This window comes from Jaculus jaculus, chromosome 15 (genome assembly GCF_020740685.1).
Source record: "Jaculus jaculus isolate mJacJac1 chromosome 15, mJacJac1.mat.Y.cur, whole genome shotgun sequence".
NCBI classification, from domain to species: domain Eukaryota; kingdom Metazoa; phylum Chordata; class Mammalia; order Rodentia; family Dipodidae; genus Jaculus; species Jaculus jaculus.
In genome coordinates, this window is record NC_059116.1 from 65,323,232 (window position 1) to 65,346,133 (window position 22,902).

At 41.3% G+C, this 22,902-nt stretch overlaps 1 protein-coding gene across 1 annotated transcript in view; it reads left to right on the forward strand.

Moving 5' to 3' along the window:
• The first annotated feature begins 912 nt into the window (after positions 1-912).
• Fam107b (family with sequence similarity 107 member B) overlaps positions 913-22,902 on the forward strand; it is a 268,615-nt gene continuing 246,625 nt past the window's right edge. The window contains exon 1 of the mRNA XM_004662367.2: positions 913-1,329. Within this exon, the coding sequence (XP_004662424.1) occupies positions 913-1,329 (417 nt within the window). The remainder of the gene's footprint in view (positions 1,330-22,902) is intronic.

Below are 22,902 nucleotides of genomic sequence, written 5' to 3' on the forward strand. Positions count from 1 at the left end.
GTCTTTCCTTGAATTACACACGCCCACTACTATCTGGCTTTCCACAGGTTCTGGGGATCTTAACTTGGCATTCATTTTCATGCCTGTGTGGCAATCATTTTATCCACTGAACCCTCTCATCAGCCCCCATACATAATATTAATTCTTAATGTGTGATTTTTTTTTTGGTATTATTGAAAACTCATAAAGAGCTTGGGAGTAAGAGAAAAAAAATGAATACTCACTTACAGTTATTAGGTCCAATATTAACCCTGAAACCAGGATGCTCCTTTGGGAAGAAAAAGAAGAAGGAAAGATCCAGAAGAGTCTCTTTGACACCAGATGCAAACATAGATGCCCCTAGATGAAAGATCCAAGCATATCTCCCATTTTAATAATGAAACAGGTGCCAGGGTCATGACCTGTCTCAGGGGTCTTCATCTGTGCTAGATCACTAGGTGATTTTTGTTTTGTTTGGGGGGATAAATATTTGAAGCAGGTAACCAAAGAAGGTTTTGCCGCAGTTATGATGTTATCGATACACAGGCCAATGCTATTATGGCAGACGCTGCCAGGCTACTTTATCTTTATGCCTTCAAGGTAACCTGAACCAGCTGTCTATTCACTTGGCACTACCTATACCCTGAAGTGTCTGCCCTGCTGGGGACTGTAACCCGAGCCAAGGGACTGCCTCACATACAGCTTTCTTTAACCACTGACGGCAAGAAGGAAGGAAGAGCGCGAAATCACCCAGAATGGCCGCTTCCAAGAAGGGTTAGGTGCCAGGCGACTCTCTGGGAGGGGGGCCATGCCAGCCCCACTTCTATTTAGCGACAACGATCACCAGCGAGTCCTCTTGAAATAGTTACCGCAGGGCAAGCCCTGGAAGACTTCCTTTCCCCTTTTAAACGTTGCAATGTGTCACTGCAGGGCATGTCCACGTGGAAAGCGAGGCTCACCAAAGGTCTGAGGCTCCCGTCTCCCAGGATGCATCCTTTCCCGTGCTCAGCTCTGCTGGCATGTTTTGGGAGCACCAGGGAGAATGCCCCCTTTGATCAGACCAGCGCAGCTGACTCTCACGCCACCGTTTATGCCCAGCCTATGGTCAAAGCGGGCAGGCGACCAAGTCACTCAAGGGTGGAAGAAGGAGCTCCAGAGAAGAGGAGAGATTCTGGCGGTGCCCACTCAGAGCACAATGGAGGTGCAGACCAGAATTCCAGTAATCACACTACTGTCCAGCCCGTGGAGAGCCCGGAGGGTCTGCCCCCGTCCCTGCATGATGAGCCGGGCTGCCAAGCAGGTGCCTTCCAGGCTTCCATCCCTCGACCGTCCATCGTGGACATGCCAAAGGTGAGTGAGAGCTCTGGTCGCCCAGGCAAGGTTTCAGCAAGCACAGCTGCTTAGATCTGCGACCTCCGGAGACGTCGGGGGGAACTCTCACCAGAAGCAGCGCTGCAAAGCCTTTAGAATTCTCAGCAAGCTCTCAGAGGCAGTGATAATAAACCCTGGGCAATGACCAAAAATGGCCTTTAATTCACTTACTATGATGCCTCAGAGCCAGCAGTGTTTAAAAAAAAAATGTAGGGGAATTATAGCTAGAGAAGGCTTCTTTTTAGGCTTAAAAAAAACCCTGTAAATTTATGTGTATTGAAATCCACAATATGAAAAGTTTGATCATAGGATTGAAGAGATTGCCTCTAGAAGTTAAAATGTGTCAGGTGGCATCCAGTAGTTTAGGACAATTTGGAAATGATAATCACTGTGTGTCGAGCCAAATGGAACTGACAAAAATATTTGTAAAATGCATATTTCTGTGATAATTTTCCAAGATTTAGAAACAAGAAGAGGAAGTGTTTTAAAAGCTAATATTGCTACTTCTTGAGGCAGGATCTTTAGTTATTTACTTATTTTTTCCTGGTATTATTGTATTTCAATTTTTTTTGTTTGTTTGTTTTTCAAGTTAGGGTCTCACTCTAGCCCAGGCTGACCTGGAACTCACTATGTAGTCTCAGGGTGGCCTCGAACACATGGCGATCCTCCTACCTCTGCCTCCCGAGTGCTGGGATTAAAGGCATGTGCCACCACGCCCAGCTGTATTTCAATATTTTAAAAATTTATTTGTTTATTTATTTATTTGAAAGTAGGTAGAGAGAGAATGAGCATGCCAGGGTCTCTAGGCACTGCAAACAAACTCCAGATGCATGTGGCACCTTGTGCATCTTGGGGGGTTCATAGGCTTTGCAGGCAAGTGACTTAATCACTCAGCCATATCTCCAGCCTTGATTTTTATTTATTTATTTATTTGAGAGCAACACAGAGAGAGAGAGAGAGAAAGAGAGAGAGAGAGAGAGAGAGAATGGGTGTGCCAGGCCTCCAGCCACTGCAAACGAACTCCAGACGCGTGCGCCCCCTTGTGCATCTGGCTCATGTGGGTCCTGGGGAATAAAGTCTCCAACCGGGGTCCTTAGGCTTCATAGGCAAGTGCTTAACCGCTAAGCCAGCTCCAGCCCTGATTTTAATTTTGAGTCTTCTGATTTGACTGAGATATACTATAATTTCATAACTTGATAGTGTAGAGGAAGTCTCCTAAAGATGTCCTTTGAGCATTTTGTAGGGAGAGTTATATCCTGTACAAGTAGCTTAGGACGAATCTAAAAATTGAGATATTTTGGGGGATCTATTGATAAGGTATTCTGATTTTTAAAAATAATATTTTTTCTCAGCTAGTTTGAAAAATAATGTTATTTGTCTGGTTTGCTGATTTGGCTCTATGCAGAGTTTTTAACAATGAAAACTGCCTACAGCAAAGATGGAGTTAAAATACTATGATAAAAATAGTTTCATTTGGCAGTTTATAACTTTATAGTAAATGATTGAATTCAGGGCAAGGATGTAACTCAAAGGCAAGCACCAGGCTGGAGTTTCCAGCCCCAGCACAGTTGGGAAACAAACAAACAAAACTTGACATGTGATTGACTTCAGCTGTGCTGTTTGCGGCCTTTAATTCTGAAAATTGGACAAGGCTTTCACCAAACACTATCTTTTATTTTGAAATTGGACAAAGACTTTCACCAAACAACATCTTATAGCAATATATATATTTTTTTTCTAGCACCATTAAGCCAAAACCCAAAAGCAAAAACCATAAACCGAAACATTGGTTGAATTTTCAGCACTCTCATGTGTAAATTATTTTTAGTGGTACTGTAGTTATCTGAGTCGATGTCACAACCAAGTTCATATTCATTATGCATTCAAGAAATGAACAACGGGGCTGGAGGGATGGCTTAGCCATTAACGTGTTTGCCTGCAAAGCCAAAGGACCCAGGTTTGATTCCCCAGGACCCACATTAGCCAGATGCACAAGGTGGCTCATGTGTCTAGAGTTTATATGCAGTGGCTGGAGGCCCTGGCACACCCATTCTCTCTGTGTGTCTCTGTCTCCCTCTTTATCTCTGTCAAATAGATAAAAATAAAATAAAATTTAATAAAAAAGAAACTAATGATGTACTATTTTAATGAGCTGGGAAACTTCCTGTGGGGTATGGATTCCAATAACCCAGCACTATGCTATATTGTTAAATTCAGCAGCAAGTAGAAAGGTTTGATTTGATTTTAACTTCCTCTTTCAATGGTATAGGGACTTGAGGCATGCATATTCAAGTAAAAACAGTGAGGTGGTGCACGCCTTTAATCCCAGTACTCAGGAGGTGGAGGTAGGAGGATCACCATGAGTTCGAAGCATCCTGAGACTACATAGTGAATTCCAGGTCAGCCTGGGCCAGAGTGAGACCCTACCTTGAAAAACCAACCAAACAAACAAACAACAACAACAAAACAGTGAAACAAAGTGGGAGTCATGTGTATTTATTGTTTACTTGATAGGAGCAAAGTTGTGGGGATATTAGATATGAGATGGGTCTTAAGATGGAACCAGCCCAATTACAAGGCTTACTGTGAGTTCCAAAGAGAGGCATACAGGAGAGGGGTTAAAGGAGTGTTGGAGGGCCAGGGAGGGTACTCTGGTGTAGAAATTAGTCTGGAAGAAGGCTGAGGACTTTTCAAGGCAGTGGTAAAGGGAGAGCATTGCCGTTTGGGAAACGTGACTATGACTTATAGCTCAGGAGTAGATCTGCAGGTTGGTTAAGGGGAGGCTACGAGCTGCAGAGATGGCTGGAAAGGCGCAATATGGCCCACCAAGGGTGTCCGCAATGCTGTACTGAGAACTCAGTGGCTGTGGGAAGCTTTTAGAATTTTGTGCAGAGACATCATGGCGGGATTGAGAGATGCTGAGATGCCACGACAATAATCATGAAAAGACCAGTAGGAAGATGAGGAGGACATAGCCAAGAGCAAGGGATCCAACAGGGGAGAAGTCAGCTGACCGTGGAAGCAAGCTGAGACAAGGTTGAGAGTGATAATGAGAACATTATGAAATTAAGGGCTGGAAAATATGAGGGCATCTTCAGAGCAAGGCAAGTGGGCCTCTGTTCTGGTTCAGATGCCAAGAGCTCGCCTGCACAGAGAACTTGCCGCCTGCCAGCCGTTTTTCCAAATGCTTTGCTCGGAGGCACTCACCCAGGCCAGGGAGGTGCGCAGTCTATGGCCCTAGTGTTCCAGAGGAAGGCACTGGCACTTGCCCAAGGCCACAGAGGGAGGAAGAGGCAGGGTCAGGGTCCATTTCTCTTTGACTCCAAAGTCCATCTTTTGAAACATAATGTGCTTGTACAATGAATTCATTTATTATCAAATATCCACATATGCCCTCACTTGGTGTGTAATCAGATTCAAATTCCACATATAGGTATATTCTTTTACAGATGTATATATGTGTGTATACACACACACACACACACACACACACATATATATATATAGTGGTTCTGATGTAGCCTTGGATCAAGTCCCTAGCATGATAAACATATATTTATAATTGTATACATGCATATAATTACAATTATTTGGTTTTTCAAGTTACCTTAAACCATGGTGACATGGTGTATAATATCACAGCAAGGAATATTATACATGCATATAATTACAATTATTTGGTTTTTCGAGTTACCTTAAACCATGGTGACATGGTGTATAATATCACAGCAAGGAATATTTTCTGATTTACACTCTGTTGGTGACCGATTTTTGTTGGTAACAGTGTGGGGGTTGTTTTGAGGTCTTCTGATTAAAAGTGCCGTGGCACCGTGCAGACGCTTTATTACCTGCAGTGGCTCACTTCCTCTCAGCAGATAATGGATGAATGGATTGTATTACAGTCTTGCCCGTTGGCAGAAATATTTCTCCTGTAAATGTGCTGGTCCTCATCACTGAAGCTGCATTGGTAGAGACCACAAGTAACAGTATTATTGATTGATTTTTCAGGCCCAGCTTCAGAACATACCTGTGGCTGGGAACTGAGGACAAATGCTCCCATCCATCTTTAGTTACCTGAAGCTCAGATGCAGCGTGGTTCATTTAAGATCTCTAACACTGGCCTGGGCAGATGCCTCAGTAAAGTGCTAGCCACACAAGCATAAGGCCCCACATGTGAATTCCCCAGGACCCCCATAAAAATGCCAGGCTTGGTGGCACACACCTTTGGCCTCAGCACTGGAGAGGCAGGGGCAGGGAATCCCTAGAGCTCACTGGCTAGCTAGTCTAGCGAATTGGTGTGCTCTATGGTTAGCAAGATAGAACTTGCCTCAGAGAACAGAGAGCGACTGAGGAAAGTCCTTGCTGACCTCTGTACAACACATGCATGCACCCACACATGTGCCCACACACATACAAACATGTACACACACATACAAATGTATGCCACACACGTCCTCATACAAAACAACCTGAAGAAGCAACTTGTTTGAGAGGAAATGCTGGGGGTAAGGGAGCCATGCAAACTAAGTGAAAATGAAGTATTTCATTTTGGTAAAGAAAGGTGTATGTGTCTGTATGTCAGAAATAATACTGGGGGAGCTGGAGAGATGGCTTAGCGGTTAAGGCATTTGCCTGCATAGCCAAAGGACCCAGGTTCAATTCCCCAGGACCCACGTAAGCCAGATGCACAAGATGGCACATGTGTCTGAAGTTCATTTGCAGCGGCTGGAGGCCCATTCTCTCTCTCTCAAATCAATTTAAAAAAATTAAAAAAAATGATATTGGGGCTGTGGACATGGCTCAGGTGGTAAAGTGCTTGCCACAAGGATCTGAGTTCAACCACTAAAAGCTGACATGGTGGTGCACATTTGTACTGCAGAGCCGGGGAAGCAGAGACAGGTGGGTCTCTGGGGCAGGCAAGACAGTCTGGTCTAAATGGTGAGCTCCAGGCCAATGAAAGAACTTGTCTCCAAAAACTGGGTATGGTTCCTGAGAGTGACTCCTGAGGTTGTCCTCTGGCCTCCACCTGTGTACACACATGCACGCCCCTGCACACACTTGAACACACACACACACACACACACACACACACACACACACACACACAGTGTATCAGCTAGTCTTTAGTCATTTTTCATGGTCATCTTCTTTGTGTTTCTACCCCTAGAATTGCAGTGTCTTATAGTTGCTGATACCTTAGAATTATAATATTTCTCTTCATAGTGTCCTCACAATTGAAGCATTTCATACTTGGTAGAATTACAGAGTTAATGAAATGCAGACTACTGTTGTTTACTATTTCAGCCAATAGATACTGTAATCTTCCTGCCTGCCTGAACAGTATCAGCCCTGAGGAAGTAAGAGATGACTGGGGCAGTCCTAAAAATTGCTTCCATCTGGTGGGAAAGACAGAAGTATAACTGGCAGTATCAGGGCACTATGAGAAAGCTTAAAGGTCGGCTCCAGTGCTTTACAGGCACAGGAAGGGATCCCTGGCTCAGCGTTGGGAAGACAAGAGAGGCTGGAGGATTCAGAGGAGAACTTCTACCTTATTCTTTGAAAATTTCCCATGAGACTTCACACTTCTTGGCTGCATACTGTCTCCATACTGTGGCCGGAAGAAGCAGGGGACAGTTCAGACTGAGTGACCAAGTGCTTCAGAGAAGTTTGCTAAATTTAGAAAATCTACATAACAAGGTGATAGATAGATAGATAGATAGATAGATAGATAGATAGATAGATAGATAGATACATAGATAGAAAGGTATACATATATCTATATATATGTTTGAAGTAGGGTCTTGCTCTAAAGAGACCACGCTGACCTGGAATTCACTATGTATTCTCAGGGTGGCTTCGAATTTACAGTGATCCTCCTACCTCTGCTTCCTGAGTGCTGGGATTAAAGGCATTTGCCACCATGCCCAGGTGGAGATATATATATACATGTTGTAAATCAAGTTCTCTCTCCATTAGGGAATAATCAGTCTGACACAGGAGAGTAATTGTGGCTAGGAAATGATTCCTGGATGTACTGTAAAATAAAACTCAATTGCATAAAAATAAAGGGAAATGATTCAGCTTGTAGAGGACAATGCATTTCGGAATAGGCTGATTTTGCAGCTTGACAGAGCAGTAATCACTAAACCATCCTTGCATTCATGTGGTGGCCTGAGTAAAGAATTACAAGCTCTGGGCAATCAGTCGCTGACTTCTGGGGTCTGAGTTTTGGCTTTGCTGTGTAGAAAAGACAGTCATCTTTGTTAGTCATCTTTCTCTAAGACATGGGCTCCTGATACCCAAGCTTACAAGAGCCAAGTGTGTAAATATAGGCCTCCAGCATCAATGAGAGAGTTGGGATGGCCAAGCCACATGCTTTTTAAAAATAGTTTTAATTCGTACATGTACATAATGGATTTTAATCATAATCATCTCCTGCTGCCTTCGCCTGCCCCCTTCCCATATCCCTGTTCCACTCAGTCCCTTTTTCTTTCCAACTACTCCATCTTCTCTTTTGATGTCTTCCTCCCTCCTCCACCATCCGTGATGGAATGTTGATGGGCTCAACATTGCACAGGTCTTGTCCAGGTAATGAGAGTTTCTGTGAGGTCATGAATGCAATGGCTACTTCATGTCTGGAAGACAGCATTCTAGAACATTCCTCTGCAGTTTCTGGCCTTAAATTCTTTTGATCCCTTTTTCTGTAATGTTACCTGAGCTTTGGAGGGATGCATCACTTAGGACTGAGCACTCGTTACTTATTTTTAGTACTTTGGAGTTTTGAGTTTCCCTATTAGTCACTGTCATCTGCAAGAAGCTTCTCTGACCCTTATGGGCATAAATATAAATATTTAGAGAGCAAGTTGATGGACACAGCATAACCATTTAGCCTAAACAACAGAAGCAGCTTCCTCCCTAGAACCTATGACCTTTCAAAAAATATTTATTTTTATTTAATTATTTATTTGACAGAGAAAGGGGGGGAGAGAGAGATTGAGTGCACCAGGACCTCCAACCACTGTAAACAAACTCCAGGCGTGTGCGACCCCTTGTGCATCTGGATAACGTGGGTCCTGGGGAATTGAACCTGGGTCATTTGGCTTTGTAGGCAAATGCCCTAACTGCTAAGCAATCTCTCCAGCCCACCTATGACCTTCTTAGGCATAGGCTTTTGACTAGGTTTTCAGTGCAAGGCATGAATTCCTTCCCATGAGACTTCAGTCCTGATCCGAGAGCAGCTGGTTATCTCCATGCCTCCGTTACTCTACTGGATATATCTTGCCTGGCTGGGGTACAGCATGCAGGTTGGATCCACTGCTGGTTAAGTCTCCTGATGATTCTTTCCCTCCAGCAGCCTGTATAACACTTTGCAGCACTATGACATCTAGCCAGCAGGGAGGAGGCTTCCAGCTCAGCTCCAGCTTGATTTCTCAGATCTCTAGAACCTAACCAGGTGGTGTCTTCAGCAACAGGGTCTTACTGTCTAGTTCTGGTGGACAACCAGGAGCATTGGCTGTAACCTATATTGTTTGGGGGCCTTGGGGATCTCCCTACCAACAACTCACTGGGAAGTATCTTACCCCCAAGTCACGTGTTTTCTCCACTAGAAAATTAGAAGAGAAATAATAATAAAAACATTTGAAATCATGAACTCAGAGGAAAGGGTAATTTATTTCTATTTTTGTCAGAATAAAATACACACCATGAATTGTATCATTTTAACTACTTTTTAAACATTTTTTTACCTCTTTGCACATACATGCGTGGGTTGGGACATGCCAGGGTTTCTTGCTACTATAAATGAATACCAGAAGTTTGCACCACTTTTTGTACCTGGCTTATGTGGGTGTCTTAGGAATTGAACTTGGGCTGGCAGGCTTTGCAAACAAGTACCTTTAATAGCTTAGATATCTTCCCAGCTCCCATTTAACTACTTTTTTTTTGGAGGTAGGGTCTCACTCTGTTCCAGGCTGACCTGGAATTAACTATGTAGTCTCAGGGTGGCCTCGAGCTCTTGGTGATCCTCCTACCTCTGCCTCCCAAGTGCTGGGATTAAAGGCGTGTGCCACCACACCCAGCCCATTTAACTACCTTTAAGTATATAGTTCTGTGGCATTAACTTTATGTATAAGAAATTTTAATTCTAGATATTAATCCTTTATTCAATACATGATCTACAAATATTTTTTCAGATTCTGTTGGCCATTTTCCTACTCTGTGGATAGTGTCTTTTGGACGACTAAATCCTCTAATTTTGATTGACTCCAACTTCTCTTTTATTTATTGTATTTGTTTCTTTTTCTTTCTGTTTTTTTTTTTTTTTTTTTTTTTGAGGCAAGTCCAACCGACTGGCCTATTTTTTTTTTTTAAATGGGAAAGAGCAGGAATGAGAAAGAAAGAGAGAGAGAGAGAGAGAGAGAGAGAGAGAAACTTTGCATGCCAGGACCCCTACCCACTGTAATCAAACTGCAATGCATGCACCACTTTGTGCACATGTGCAACCTTGTATATGTGTCACTTGTGTGTCTAGCATGCATGGGATCTGGGGCATCAAACACGGGTCCTTAGGCTTCATGGGCAAGCACCATAACTGCTAAGCCATTTATCCAGCCCTGTTGTCTTTGTTTCTGATTTCATGTCTAAAAAATCATAGGTCATGAAGAGTTTTCTCTTAAGCTTTCTTCCAAGAGTTTTACATCTTCATGTTATGTTTGGGTCTTTAATCCATTTTGAGTTAATTTTTTTATATTGTATAAGGTCAAAAGTTTGACTGAGGGCTGAAGAGATGGCTCAGCAGTTAAAGGAGCTTGCATAGCCCGCTGATAAGGGTTCAATTCCCTAGTACCCATATAAAGCCAGATGCACAAAGTGGTGCATGTGTCTGGAATTTGTAGTGGAAGGAGGCCCTGGCATGTTCATTCTTTCTCCATCTCTCTTTGCTAGCAAATAAATTAAAAAAAAATTAACAAGAGTTTTACTGGGCTCTTCCACATGTAGATATCCAATTTTCCCAGCACCATTTGTGGAAAACCTCTCCTTCCCCATTACATGGTCTTGGGATTATCATTGGAGATTGTTTGCCCATATAAGTGAGGTTTTTTTGTTTTCTAGGCTGTCTATTCTATTCCATGGATTCTACATCTGTTTTTATGGATGTTTCTCACTTTGGATTGCTACAGCTTTGTAATAAGTTTTGAAGTATGTAAAAGTGAGACCTCTAACTTTATTTTTTTTTTAATTATTTAAAAAATTTTTGTTTATTTTTATTTATTCATTTGAGAGTGACAGACAGAGAGAGAATGGGGGAGAGGGAGAGAGAAAGAGAGAGAGAGAGAGAGAGAGAGAGAGAGAGGGAGGGAGAGAGAGAGAGAGAGAGAATGGGTGCACCAGGGCCTCCAGCCACTTCAAATGAACTCTAGATGCATGTGCCACCTTGTGCATCTGGCTTATGTGGGTCCTGAAGAATTGAGCCTTGAACCAGGGTCCTTAGTCTTCACAGGCAAGTGCTTAACCATTAAGCAATCTCTCTAGACCTCTTTTAAGATTATTTTGATTATTATTTTGCACTCCCATTAGATTCTATGTGACTTTAGGTTAGATATATTTCTATAAAAAGCATTATTGGAAGTTTGATTGCATTGAATATATGGGCAATTTTATGTACTGGCACATTTCAACACTATTAAGACTTCTAATACATGATTGTGGGATGTCTTGCCATTTGTATTAGGGTTCTCTACTGGAACAGAACTATTAAATGAATAAGTATTATAAAGAGGATTTATTTATTTATTTATTTATTATTTCAAGGCAAGGTTTCATGCTAGTCCAGACTGATCTGGAATTCACTATGGAGTCTCAGGGTGGCCTCGAACTCATGGCAATCCTCCTACCTCTGCCTCTTGAGTGCTGGGATTAAATGTGTGCACCACCACACCTGGCTGTAAGAATTTATTTACTTTTTCAAGATGAAGAGGATCTATTAGGTTACAAGATATGACCTGGGAAGTCCAACAATAGCTGTCTGCAGGTCTGAGCACAGAGGAACCCAGTCTGTAAGGCTGGCTGCCTCAGCAGTCCCAGTCTGGCACTGAAGGCCTGGAGGATTCCTGCAGAGCTGCTGGTCTTCAGCCCGCATTGGCAAGCTAATGAAACTCTCTGTTCCAATGTCCACGAAGAATAGCCAAAGCAGTTAGATGCACTGCATGAGTGAATAGTGAGGACAGCCGGCTAAAAAGCATGCACCAGTGAGCAGCATGGGCAACCAGGAGCAAAAGGTCTATGTTATCTCACAGCTTTTTATATACAGTGCTCCACCAGAAAGGGTATGCCCTCCTTCAACTAATCATTCCTGGAAACACCTTCAGGACCAGCCCAAGAGGCTTATCTCTTACTGATTCCGAATCTGATCGAGTTGACAATAGAACTTAACCATCACACCACTTAATTTGGTTCTATTTGATTTCTTTCAGCAATATTTTGTAGTCAATATATACTTCCTTTGCTTCCTAAATAAGTTTACTACTAAGGCACATTAGATTTTTTTGATGTTATTGTACATGTAATTGCTTCCTTAATTTACTTTACATTTTGGATTATTCATTGGTAGTGTAGGGAAATATAATTGGTTTTTGTGCATGGCATTCTCTGCCCTCAAATTTTGTTGATCTCATTTATTATTTCTATATTTTGTTTTTGTGCATAGAGGACTTTACCATTTGCAAAGAGGGATACCTTTGTCTGTTTCTTTCCAATTTGGATGCCCTTTATTTCTTTTTCTTGCTTAATTGCTGTGACTGGAATAAATCTTATTTGATCATGGCGTACAAACATTAAATTCTGTTTGCTAGTATTTTGTAGAGAATTTTTATATCAATAATCATCAAGAATATTGATTTTTAGTTTTTTTTTAAAGATTTATTTTTATTTATTTTTGAGAGAGAGGGACGGAAGGAGGGAGGGAGGGAAGGAGGGAAAGAGAGAGAGAGAGAGAGAGAGAGAGGAGCCTCTGCAAACGAACTCCAGATGCACGTGCCACCATGTGCATCTGGCTTATGTGGGACCTGCAGAATTGAACCCAGCAAACCTCAGGGATCCTCCTGCCTGTGTCTCTCTGGTTCTGGATTGCAGGCACATGCTACCAGGCCTGGAATTTTTTTTTTAATTAATTAATTAATTAATTAATTATTTATTTGAGAGTGACAGACACAGAGAGAAAGACAGATTGTGGGGGAGAGAGAGAATGGGCGCGCCAGGGCTTCCAGCCTCTGCAAACGAACTCCAGACGCATGCACCCCCTTGTGCATCTGGCTAACGTGGGACCTGGGGAACCGAGCCTCGAACCGGGGTCCTTAGGCTTCACAGGCAAGCATTTAACCACTAAGCCATCTCTCCAGCCCAGGCCTGGAATTTTTACATGAGTTCTGGGGATAGAACTCAGGACCTCATGTACACAAGGCAAGCACTTTACTGACTGAGCTGTATCCATAGCCCTTTGTTTTTCTTAATGGCTACATAAAATTCTACTGTACACATGTGCTAGGGTTTTCTTTATCAGTTCAATTGTTGATTAACATCTAGGCTGGTTCCATTCCTTATTGTGAACAGTTCTGTAATAAACATGGAAGTGCTCATTTTCTGTGGTATGCTGACTTTCAGTTCCCTGGGTGTGTACCCAGGAGTTGTTTAACTGGGTTATGTGGTAGTTCTACTTTTAGTTTTTTGAGGAGTTGTCACAGTCTTCCATAATGGCTATACCAGTTTACATTCCTACCACCAGTGAATAAATGTTCCTTTTCCCCACATATTTACTAGCATTTGCTGTCTTTGTTGTTGTTGTTTTTAATGATAGCCATTGTGACTGGGGTGAGATAATCTCAAGGCAATTTTAATTTACATGTCCCTGATGTGTAAGGATGTTAAACACTTTTTCAAGTATTTATTGACTATTTGTATTTCTTCTTCTAAGGACTGTCTATTCAGATCATTAGCCCATTTATTGATTGAATGATTTGATGTTTAGTGCTTAATATTTGCAATTCTTTATAAGTGTTAATCCTTCAACATAAACTTTTTAAACTAGCTATCAACTTAGAGTCCTATGCAATCAATGTAAGATTCTTTTTTTTTTAATATTTTTTATTTATTTATTTATTTGAGAGCGACAGACACAGAGAGAAAGACAGATAGAGGGAGAGAGAGAGAATGGGCGCGCCAGGGCTTCCAGCCTCTGCAAATGAACTCCAGATGCGTGCACCCCCTTGTGCATCTGGCTAACGTGGGACCTGGGGAACCGAGCCTCGAACCGGGGTCCTTAGGCTTCACAGGAGAGCGCTTAACCGCTAAGCCATCTCTCCAGCCCCAATGTAAGATTCTTTATTTCCCTTTTATGCTCCTGAATAAAACTACTTTGTCTTTTCCTCCTCAAATAAACAGGATGTTTGAGTTGTTAAGAATTTCTCCCATGCATTGGTAATATTTCACGCTAGGTTTCTACCTTCAAAAGATCTTGAGCATTGTGTGTGACTGTGCATGGTCTATCTGTGCACTCAGTCAGGAATTTTCCAATCTAGATATTCAGTTGCATTCCAATGGCAAAAGAGAGAAATAGCTTCTTGGTGCCACTTGGAATAAACTAAAATGAATAGCCCTCCTAAAGCCATGCAATTTATATCATCCAGTCTTGGCTATTGGAAAGGATCCATAAAAGAGTGCAGGGGAAAGCAAAAATGCAGAATTTTCAGACACTTAAGAACTTAAGAGCTGATATATATATATGCACACACACACACATATATACATATATACATGTATATCTATCTATCTATCTATCTATCTATCTATCTATCTATCTATCTATCTATCTATCTACATACACATCACACTAAGAAATAATGGAGGAAAGCATAACAAAATAATCACCTAAAGCATCGCTTTCTGCTGAGGTTGCCACTGCATTTGCAATTAAATTAAAAATGACAAGAATTCTTTTTTTTGTTTGTTTTTTTGTTTTTTCGAGGTAGGGTCTCACTCTGGTCGAGGCTGACCTGGAATTAACTCTGTAGTCTCAGGGTGGCCTTGAACTCAAGGTGATCCTCCTACCTCTGCCTCCCGAGTGCTGGGATTAAAGGTGTGCGCCACCACGCCCGGCTAAAAATGACAAGCATTCTTAAAGTAAAGATTACTGTGTTAGAGGGAGAAAGATAGAGATGAAAGAGCTGGCTCTTCTGAGCAGTTCAACAGAGAGAACCTAACGACTTGCCTAGAATCTTCTTTTTCCTTCACCTTACATTTTCAGAGTAGTGCAAGGGTCATGCCCTTGATTGTTTAACCCAAGGACTTCTAATGAGACTCCAACTAATTGACAAGATGCATTCCCCGAGTGCTTGAAATCTGGTTAGGTGGAATTTCTGTCCTCTTGATTATATAACCTGAAGTCATGCTTCAGCTAAAAATAATAATAATAATAATTCCACTATTCCACTTGCTGGGTATGCTGGAAACTTGAAAATATTCTATGTTCCAGTAACCACAGGGGCTAGCTGAATGAATGTGCTATATCAATCATGGGAAATTGGAGAGGTTTTTTCCAGCCAAGGCCATGGTTAACCCGATCTGAACTGAGGTCAGTTTTCCACTCTCTGTTCCTCCTTTCCAAAGAAAATACAACTCACTGAGTTAACACTTTTTCCAATGTGCGGTGGACACACTTGGTTTTGTAATTCTGCACCAGGGAAGCAAGAGGTTGGGAACTTGCGGCAATTAGAGGAAGGGGAAGTCTCGCCCAGGAGCACTGTGTCTGCTAGGGGAGTTGTTTGTCTTGTTCTAGAAAGCTGGTTTGTGTATAAACCACATTCAGCTAAACAGCAAATGATAGCTCAGGCAACTGTTAGGACCTAAGCCACAGGCATGATTTGATTGTTGATTATAGAGTGAAATTCCCCTGCAAATGTCGCCTACATGGGAAGAGTCAGGGCATGTAACTCAAAACATCAACTCTCCACAAAAAGGTAGGAAGAGGTGTCATTTAATTTATTACTAATTGAAATTAATAAGTTGTAAGTGATAAACTGGTAAATTAATGTTGTAAGTGATAAACTGGTCTTACAAAAAGATTTTGTCTTTGACATGCAGTAATGCATGGCTTTGTAAGAGCTGTAATTTATTTTGGTGTGTGTATGTTTGTGCATGTGTATATGTGTGCATGTTCATGTATGTGAGTGTGGGCATGCTTGTGTCACAGCATGTGTTTGGAGGTCAGAGAACAGCTTTCTAGGGTCTCTCATTCTCATAGCTGCTCACCACAGTGGTCACGGGGCTAGCTGGTACAAGAGCTTCTGGGAAATTCCCCCCCTTTTTTCCCCTGCTCATCTTGTTGTTAGCATGTCTTACATTTTCAGAGAGTGCAAGGGTCATGCCCTTGATTGTTTAACCCAAGGACTTCTAATGAGACTCCAACTAATTGACAAGATGCATTCCCCGAGTGCGTGAAATCTGGTTAGGTGGAATTCTGCCACGGCTTCAGACCTTTACATGGAGTCTGGGGATCTGAACTCTGGCACTGATGCAGCAAGTGTTTTACCCATGTAGCCATCTCCCCAGCTCCCAGACTGACATATGACTCGCAGTTAGAGTTAGCTCAAGGTGTTCGCTCTTGTAAAATCACTCACAGCTGCCCGCTTTCTGGTATACAGACTTACACGGGGGAGGACAGAAGGGAGGCAATAGAGTTGTTGGTGCTGAGACTGGAACTGCTGGCTATGCTCCTGGCTGTACAGTGAATGTGAGAAAATCCCATGCAGCCATCCCTTGGTATCACGGGGCTGGGGTCTAGGCCTTCCCTTATGTAAAATGGTGTAGTGTTTGCATAAAACCATGCACAGCCCTTTTGTATCCTTTGCATCATCTCTAGATTGTGTATAGTACCTAATACAATATTAATGCTATCAAAATACTTGTTTTACTGTATTGTCTAAGGAATTATAAGAAGAAAGAAGCTTGTATGTGTTCAGTACTTTTTCTCAAAGTACTTTCCTCCCATGTTTAAATTATAGGTGTGGATCATGTAGTTACGGAGGACCAGCAAACATGGCTGTATAAAGGGTGGAGTCCTAGCTAAGGAAACTTGAATGGGCTCATCAGTACACATAGTCTCAGCCAGCGAGGTCTTCTTTTGACTGGGAATGAACTTCTTCTGACTGAGCTGGATCATGAATGAGCAATAATACAAAGAAGATCTTGGCACTCAGTGAGATGACAGAGGACACCTACCCCTCACTTTCTCTTTTCCAAGCCTTTCCCAAGGTCTCTAGGAGGCCTTTCTTAGCAAGAGCAGCCCTTTGTACTGAAGTGTTTTGCCAGAGCCCACCTAACCATACACAATACTTGAGTTTCTTTTGGGAGAAGTGACTTGGTCTGCTGGTATTGCAAATTGACTGCAGTTATTTTGACTATTTGAAAAAACCCAGTAAATATTATTAGCCTCCAATAGTTACATACATGTGGGGCTGCATGTTTGCCCACTCAAAGCTTGCTTCCTGGTGGTATGCTGCAAATAAAGTCTCACATAAATTCTGCCATAGGTACAACCATCTGATGGGAAGGAGGCACAAAAAATATTACGAGTTCCTGAGCCTGTAATAACAGAAGAAAGTCACCAGTTTCTGTTCTTTTAAGTAGTAGCCCCCTGCAAAATAAAATAATATAGAGAGACACAGTATTCCAGTGGCAAATCCAGTGAAACTTCTAGTCAAACTGGGGACAGGAAGTCTCTTTTACTAAATGGAATTCAAGGTCCAAGGCGAAGGAATTAGACTCCTGATCTTGCCATATTCACGCACTACATCTTGCAAAGGCCGAGATGGAGATCACTCATGTCCTTTGAATATCATTCACTTCTCAAATGAAGATTTACAAACTGCTAATTCCTCAGTCCTCTACTTCAGATTGAGCTGGTCTCATTCTCATTGGACATGCTTGCCATGACTTCGTTCTACTATGATCTATCCTTTTGCAAGTGTAGACTTTGGTTGTGTTGTTGTTGTTATTATTATCTAGAAGGTATCCATGGAAAATGGTGCTTGAATTTAGCTTTTGGAAGCTGATGGGTGGCTTGAAGCGTCTGTGTGCTGGAGAAGGCAAGCCTCCATAGAGGTGAATGTGCTGGAGGTAGCAGCCAAGGGCAGGAAGAAACCCTTGAAGGCTCTTTCCTGATGTACCCAGAACCACTTCTGATCAACCAGCTGTTGTCCAGGTCTAACTAACAGCGTGCATACGTTCATACTAAAAAGTTTCCAAAGAATTGAAAAAACATTTTAACAAACGCGGCCCAGACCCCATGACCCCTGGAAAATCCCTAGGTGGTCTCACAGCGATCCGAATTCAACTGTACCTCTTCCTGTGTCGCTCAGCTTGTTTTCATCTGCAAGACACAGAAAAGTTTACTCCAACCTAAACAATAGGAAGACGGGATATCTTACTTTCTACAGACTCCCAACACAAAGAAATGTCCTCAAAGAGATGGAAATCCTCGTTGCCTTGATTGGGTCATTACATGTTATACATGTGCATTGAAATGGTTACATAAACAAACAATTATTATCAAGTAGAAGTAAAAATTAAAAATTCCCAAGCCCTGCTCTCTGGCGCCAGGGTTGGCTGGGCCATAGTCCCTTTCCTGTGTCTGCTCCGCCCTCCACTGTGGAGGTTTCAGCCCACGTGCGGGTCCTTCTGGGGTCATAGCGACAGAAGCAGGCAGGCCAGAAGGTTCCCTTTCTTCCTCTGCGATCCACACATTTGGGATCTTTTCTGCTCATATTACAATTTCCCTGTCTCCTCTGTCATACCTTACTGCTACCACCCCTAACACTCACTTTTGTTTGGTGTCCTCACCTGGCAATGGGGTCTTTATTTTAGTTAAAAATAAATGCATCATATTGGCTTATGTGCTTGACTTTTCAATAGATTGTGAGGAACTTGAAGACAGAGATGAGATCTTTTCCTTTCTTCTTTCTCTCTCTCTTCCTGCCTCCCTCCCTTCCTTCCTCCCTCCCTTCCTCCCTCCTTCCCTTCCTCCCTTCTTCCCTTCCCCCTTCCTTCCTTCCTTCCTTCCTTCCTTCCTTCCTTCCTTCCTTCCTTCCTTCCTTCCTTCCTTCCTTCCTTCCTTCTTTCCTTCCCTTTTGGTTTTCAAACCCAGGACATTGCAGATGCTAGGCAAGGGCTCTATCTACCACTGAGCTATCTCTCTAGCTCTTGGTGTTTTGATACAGGCTGTATGCATGTAACCCAGGCTGGCCCTGAACTCAATATCCCTGCCTCTGCTTCTAAGTGCTGTGGTTGCAAGATTGTGCCATCTTGCTTGGGTCTTTTCTTCTTTGAATCTCTTATAATTGATGCCTAGAACAAACCTGGGCATGTAGAAGGTGCTTAGTAGTATTTGTTTCTGTGTGTGTATTGTGTGTGTATTTTTTTTTTAAATTTTTATTAACATTTTCCATGATTATAAAATATATCCCATGGTAATTCCCTCCCTCCCCACCCCCACACTTTCCGGTTTGAATTTCCATTCTCAATCATATTACCTCCCCATTACAATCATTGTAATTACATATATACAATATCAACCTATTAAGTATCCTCCTCCCTTCCTTTCTCCACCCTTTATGTCTCCTTTTCAACTTACTGGCCTCTGCTACTAAGTATTTTCATTCTCACACAGAAGCCCAGTCATCTGTAGCTAGGATCCCCATATGAGGGAGAACATGTGGCGCTTGGCTTTCTGGGCCTGGGTTACCTGACTTAGTATAATACTTTCCAGGTCCATCCATTTTTCTGCAAATTTCATAACTTCATTTTTCTTTACCGCTGAGTAGAACTCCATTGTATAAATGTACCACATCTTCATTATCCACTCATCTGTTGAGGGACATCTAGGCTGGTTCCATTTCCCAGCTATTATAAATTGAGCAGCAATAAACATGGTTGAGCATGTACTTCTAAGGAAATGAGATGAGTCCTTTGGATATATGCCTAGGAGTGCTATAGCTGGGTCATATGGTAGATCAATCTCTAGCTGCTTTAGGAACCTCCACACTGTTTTCCACAATGGCTGGACCAGATTGCATTCCCACCAGCAGTGCAGAAGGGTTCCTTTTTTTCCACATCCCCGCCAACATTTATGATCATTTGTTTTCATGATGGTGGCCAATCTGACAGGAGTGAGATGGAATCTCAATGTAGTTTTAATCTGCATTTCCCTGATGACTAGTGACGTAGAACATTTTTTTAGGTGCTTATATGCCATTCGTATTTCTTCCTTTGAGAACTCTCTATTTAGCTCCTTAGCCCATTTTTTGATTGGCTTGTTTGATTCCTTATTAGTTAACTTTTTGAGTTCTTTGTATATCCTAGATATTAATCCTCTATCAGATATATAGCTGGCGAAGATTTTTTCCCATTCTGTAGGTTGCCTCTTTGCTTTTTTCACTGTGTCCTTTGCGGTGCAAAATCTTTGTAATTTCATTAGGTCCCAGTGGTTAATCTGTGGTTTTATTGCCTGAGCAATTGGGGTTGTATTCAGAAAGTCTTTGCCAAGACCAATATGTTGAAGGGTTTCCCCTACTTTTTCCTCTAGCAGTTTCAAAGTTTCCGGTCTGATGTTAAGGTCTTTAATCCATTTGGACTTAATTCTTGTGCATGGCGAGAGAGAAGAATCTATTTTCATCCTTCTGCAGATATTTATCCAGTTTTCAAAACACCATTTGCTGAAGAGGCTGTCTCTTCTCCAGTGAGTATTTTTGGCATTTTTATCGAATATCAGGTGGCTATAGCTACTTGGGTTTACATCTGGGTCCTCTATTCTGTTCCACTGATCTACATGTCTGTTTTTGTGCCAGTACCATGCTGTTTTTGTTACTATGGCTCTGTAGTATAGGTTAAAATCAGGTATGGTGATACCACCAGCCTCTTTTTTGTTGCTCAGTATTATTTTAGATATTCGAGGTTTTTTATGATTCCAAATGAATTTTTGGATTGTTTTTTCTATTTCCATGAAGAAAGCCTTTGGAATTTTGATAGGGATTGCATTAAATGTGTAGATTGCTTTAGGTAAGATTGCCATTTTCACGATATTGATTCTTCCAAGCCAGGAACAAGGGATGTTTCTCCACTTTCTAGTGTCTTCTGCAATTTCTGGCTTGAGTGTTTTAAAGTTCTCATTGTATAGATTCTTTACTTCCTTAGTTAGGTTTATTCCAAGGTATTTTATTTTTTTTGATGCAATTGTGAATGGGAGTGATTCTCTGATTTCATCCTCTGTGTGTTTGTTGTTAGCATATACAAAGGCTACTGATTTCTGTGTATTTATTTTGTATCCTGCTACATTGCTGTAGGTTTTGATCAGCTCTAACAGCTTGCTAGTAGAGTCTTTAGGGTCCTTTATGTATAGAATCATGTCATCTGCAAATAATGATAACTTGATTTCTTCCTTTCCAATTTGTATCCCTTTTATGTGTGTCTCTTGCCTTATTGCTATGGCTAAGACTTCCAAAACTATATTAAATAGAAGTGGAGACAGTGGACACCCTTGTCTTGTTCCTGATTTTAGTGGAAAAGCTTCCAGTTTTTCCCCATTTAATAATATGTTGGCTGTAGGCTTGTCATAAATAGCCTTTATTATATTGAGATATGTTCCTTCTATTCCCAGTCTCTGTAGGACTTTTATCATGAAGGGATGTTGGATTTTGTCAAATGCTTTCTCTGCATCTAATGAGATGATCATGTGATTTTTGTCCTTCAACCCATTTATGTAATGTATTATATTTATAGATTTGCGTATGTTGAACCATCCCTGCATCTCTGGGATAAAGCCTACTTGGTCAGGGTGAATGATCTTTTTGATATACTCTTGTATTCTGTTTGCCAATATTTTGTTGAGAATTTTTGCATCTATGTTCATGAGGGAGATTGGTCTGTAATTTTCTTTTTTTGTTCTATCTTTGCCTGGTTTTGGTATCAGGGTGATGCTGGCCTCATAGAAGGAGTTTGGTATGATTCCTTCTTTTTCTATTTCCTGGAAAAGCTTAAGAAGCAATGGTGTTAGCTCTTCCTTAAAAGTCTGGTAAAATTCAGCAGTGAATCCATCCGGGCCTGGGCTTTTTTTAGTTGGGAGATTATTGATAACTGCTCGGATCTCCATGTTTGTTATAGGTCTATTTAAGTGATTAATCTCATTTTGATTTAATTTAGGTAGGTCATATAGATCAAGGAAATCATCCATTTCTTTCAGATTTTCATACTTTGTGGAGTATATGCTTTTATAGTATGTCCCTATAATTTTTTGAATTTCTCTGGAATCTGTTGTGATGTTACCTTGTTCATCTCTGATTTTATTAATTTGTGTCTCTTCTCTCTTTCTTTTGGTCAGATTTGCTAAGGGTTTATCAATCTTGTTTATCCTTTCAAAGAACCAACTCTTTGTTTCATTAATTCTTTGGATTGTTCTTTTTGTTTCTATTTCATTAATTTCTGCCCTAATCTTTATTATTTCTTCCCGTCTACTACTTTTTGGTTTGCCGTGTTCTTCTTTTTCCAAGGCTTTAAGGCGAAGCATTAGGTCGTTTACTTGCGACCTTTCTAATTTCTTAATATAGGCACTTAAGGCTATAAATTTACCTCTTAGAACTGCCTTCATTGTGTCCCAGAGATTTTGGTATGTTGTGTTCTCATTATCATTTGACTCTATAAATTTTTTGATTTCCTTTTTGATTTCTTCATTGACCCACTCATCATTTAGTAGTGTATTGTTTAGTTTCCATGATTTTGTGTATGCTCTATAGCCTTTCTTGCTACTGATTTGTAGTTTAATTCCATTGTGGTCAGATAGAATGCAAGGAATTATTTCAATTTTCCTGAATTTGTTAAGATTTGCTTTGTGTCCTAATATATGGTCTATTTTAGAGAATGTTCCATGTGCTGCTGAAAAGAATGTATATTCTGCAGCCTTTGGATGAAATGTCCTGTATATATCTGTTAGGTCCATTCCTTCTATGACCTCATTTAGTCCAGATGCCTCTCTGTTTATTCTTTCCCTGGATGACCTGTCAATTGATGAGAGTGGAGTGTTAAAGTCACCCACCACCACTGTGTTTGGTGTTATCTGTGACCTTAGTTCTAATAGTGTTTGTTTGACGAATTTGGAAGCCCCCATGTTAGGTGCATATATGTTTAGGATTGTAATGTCCTCCTGTTGGAGTGTGCCCTTAATCAATATAAAGTGACCTTCCTTATCTTTTTTGACTAACTTTGGACTAAAGTCCACCCTGTCTGATATTAGGATAGCAACCCCTGCTTGTTTTCTAGGCCCATTTGCTTGAAACACCGTCTTCCAACCTTTCACCCTAAGATAATGTCTATCCTTTGTAGAAAGGTGAGTTTCTTGGAGACAACAAATTGTAGGATCCTGCTTTTTAACCCAGTCTGCAAATCTATGTCTTTTCGTTGGGGCATTGAGACCGTTGATATTAAGAGATATTATTGAAAGGTGTGTATTTATGT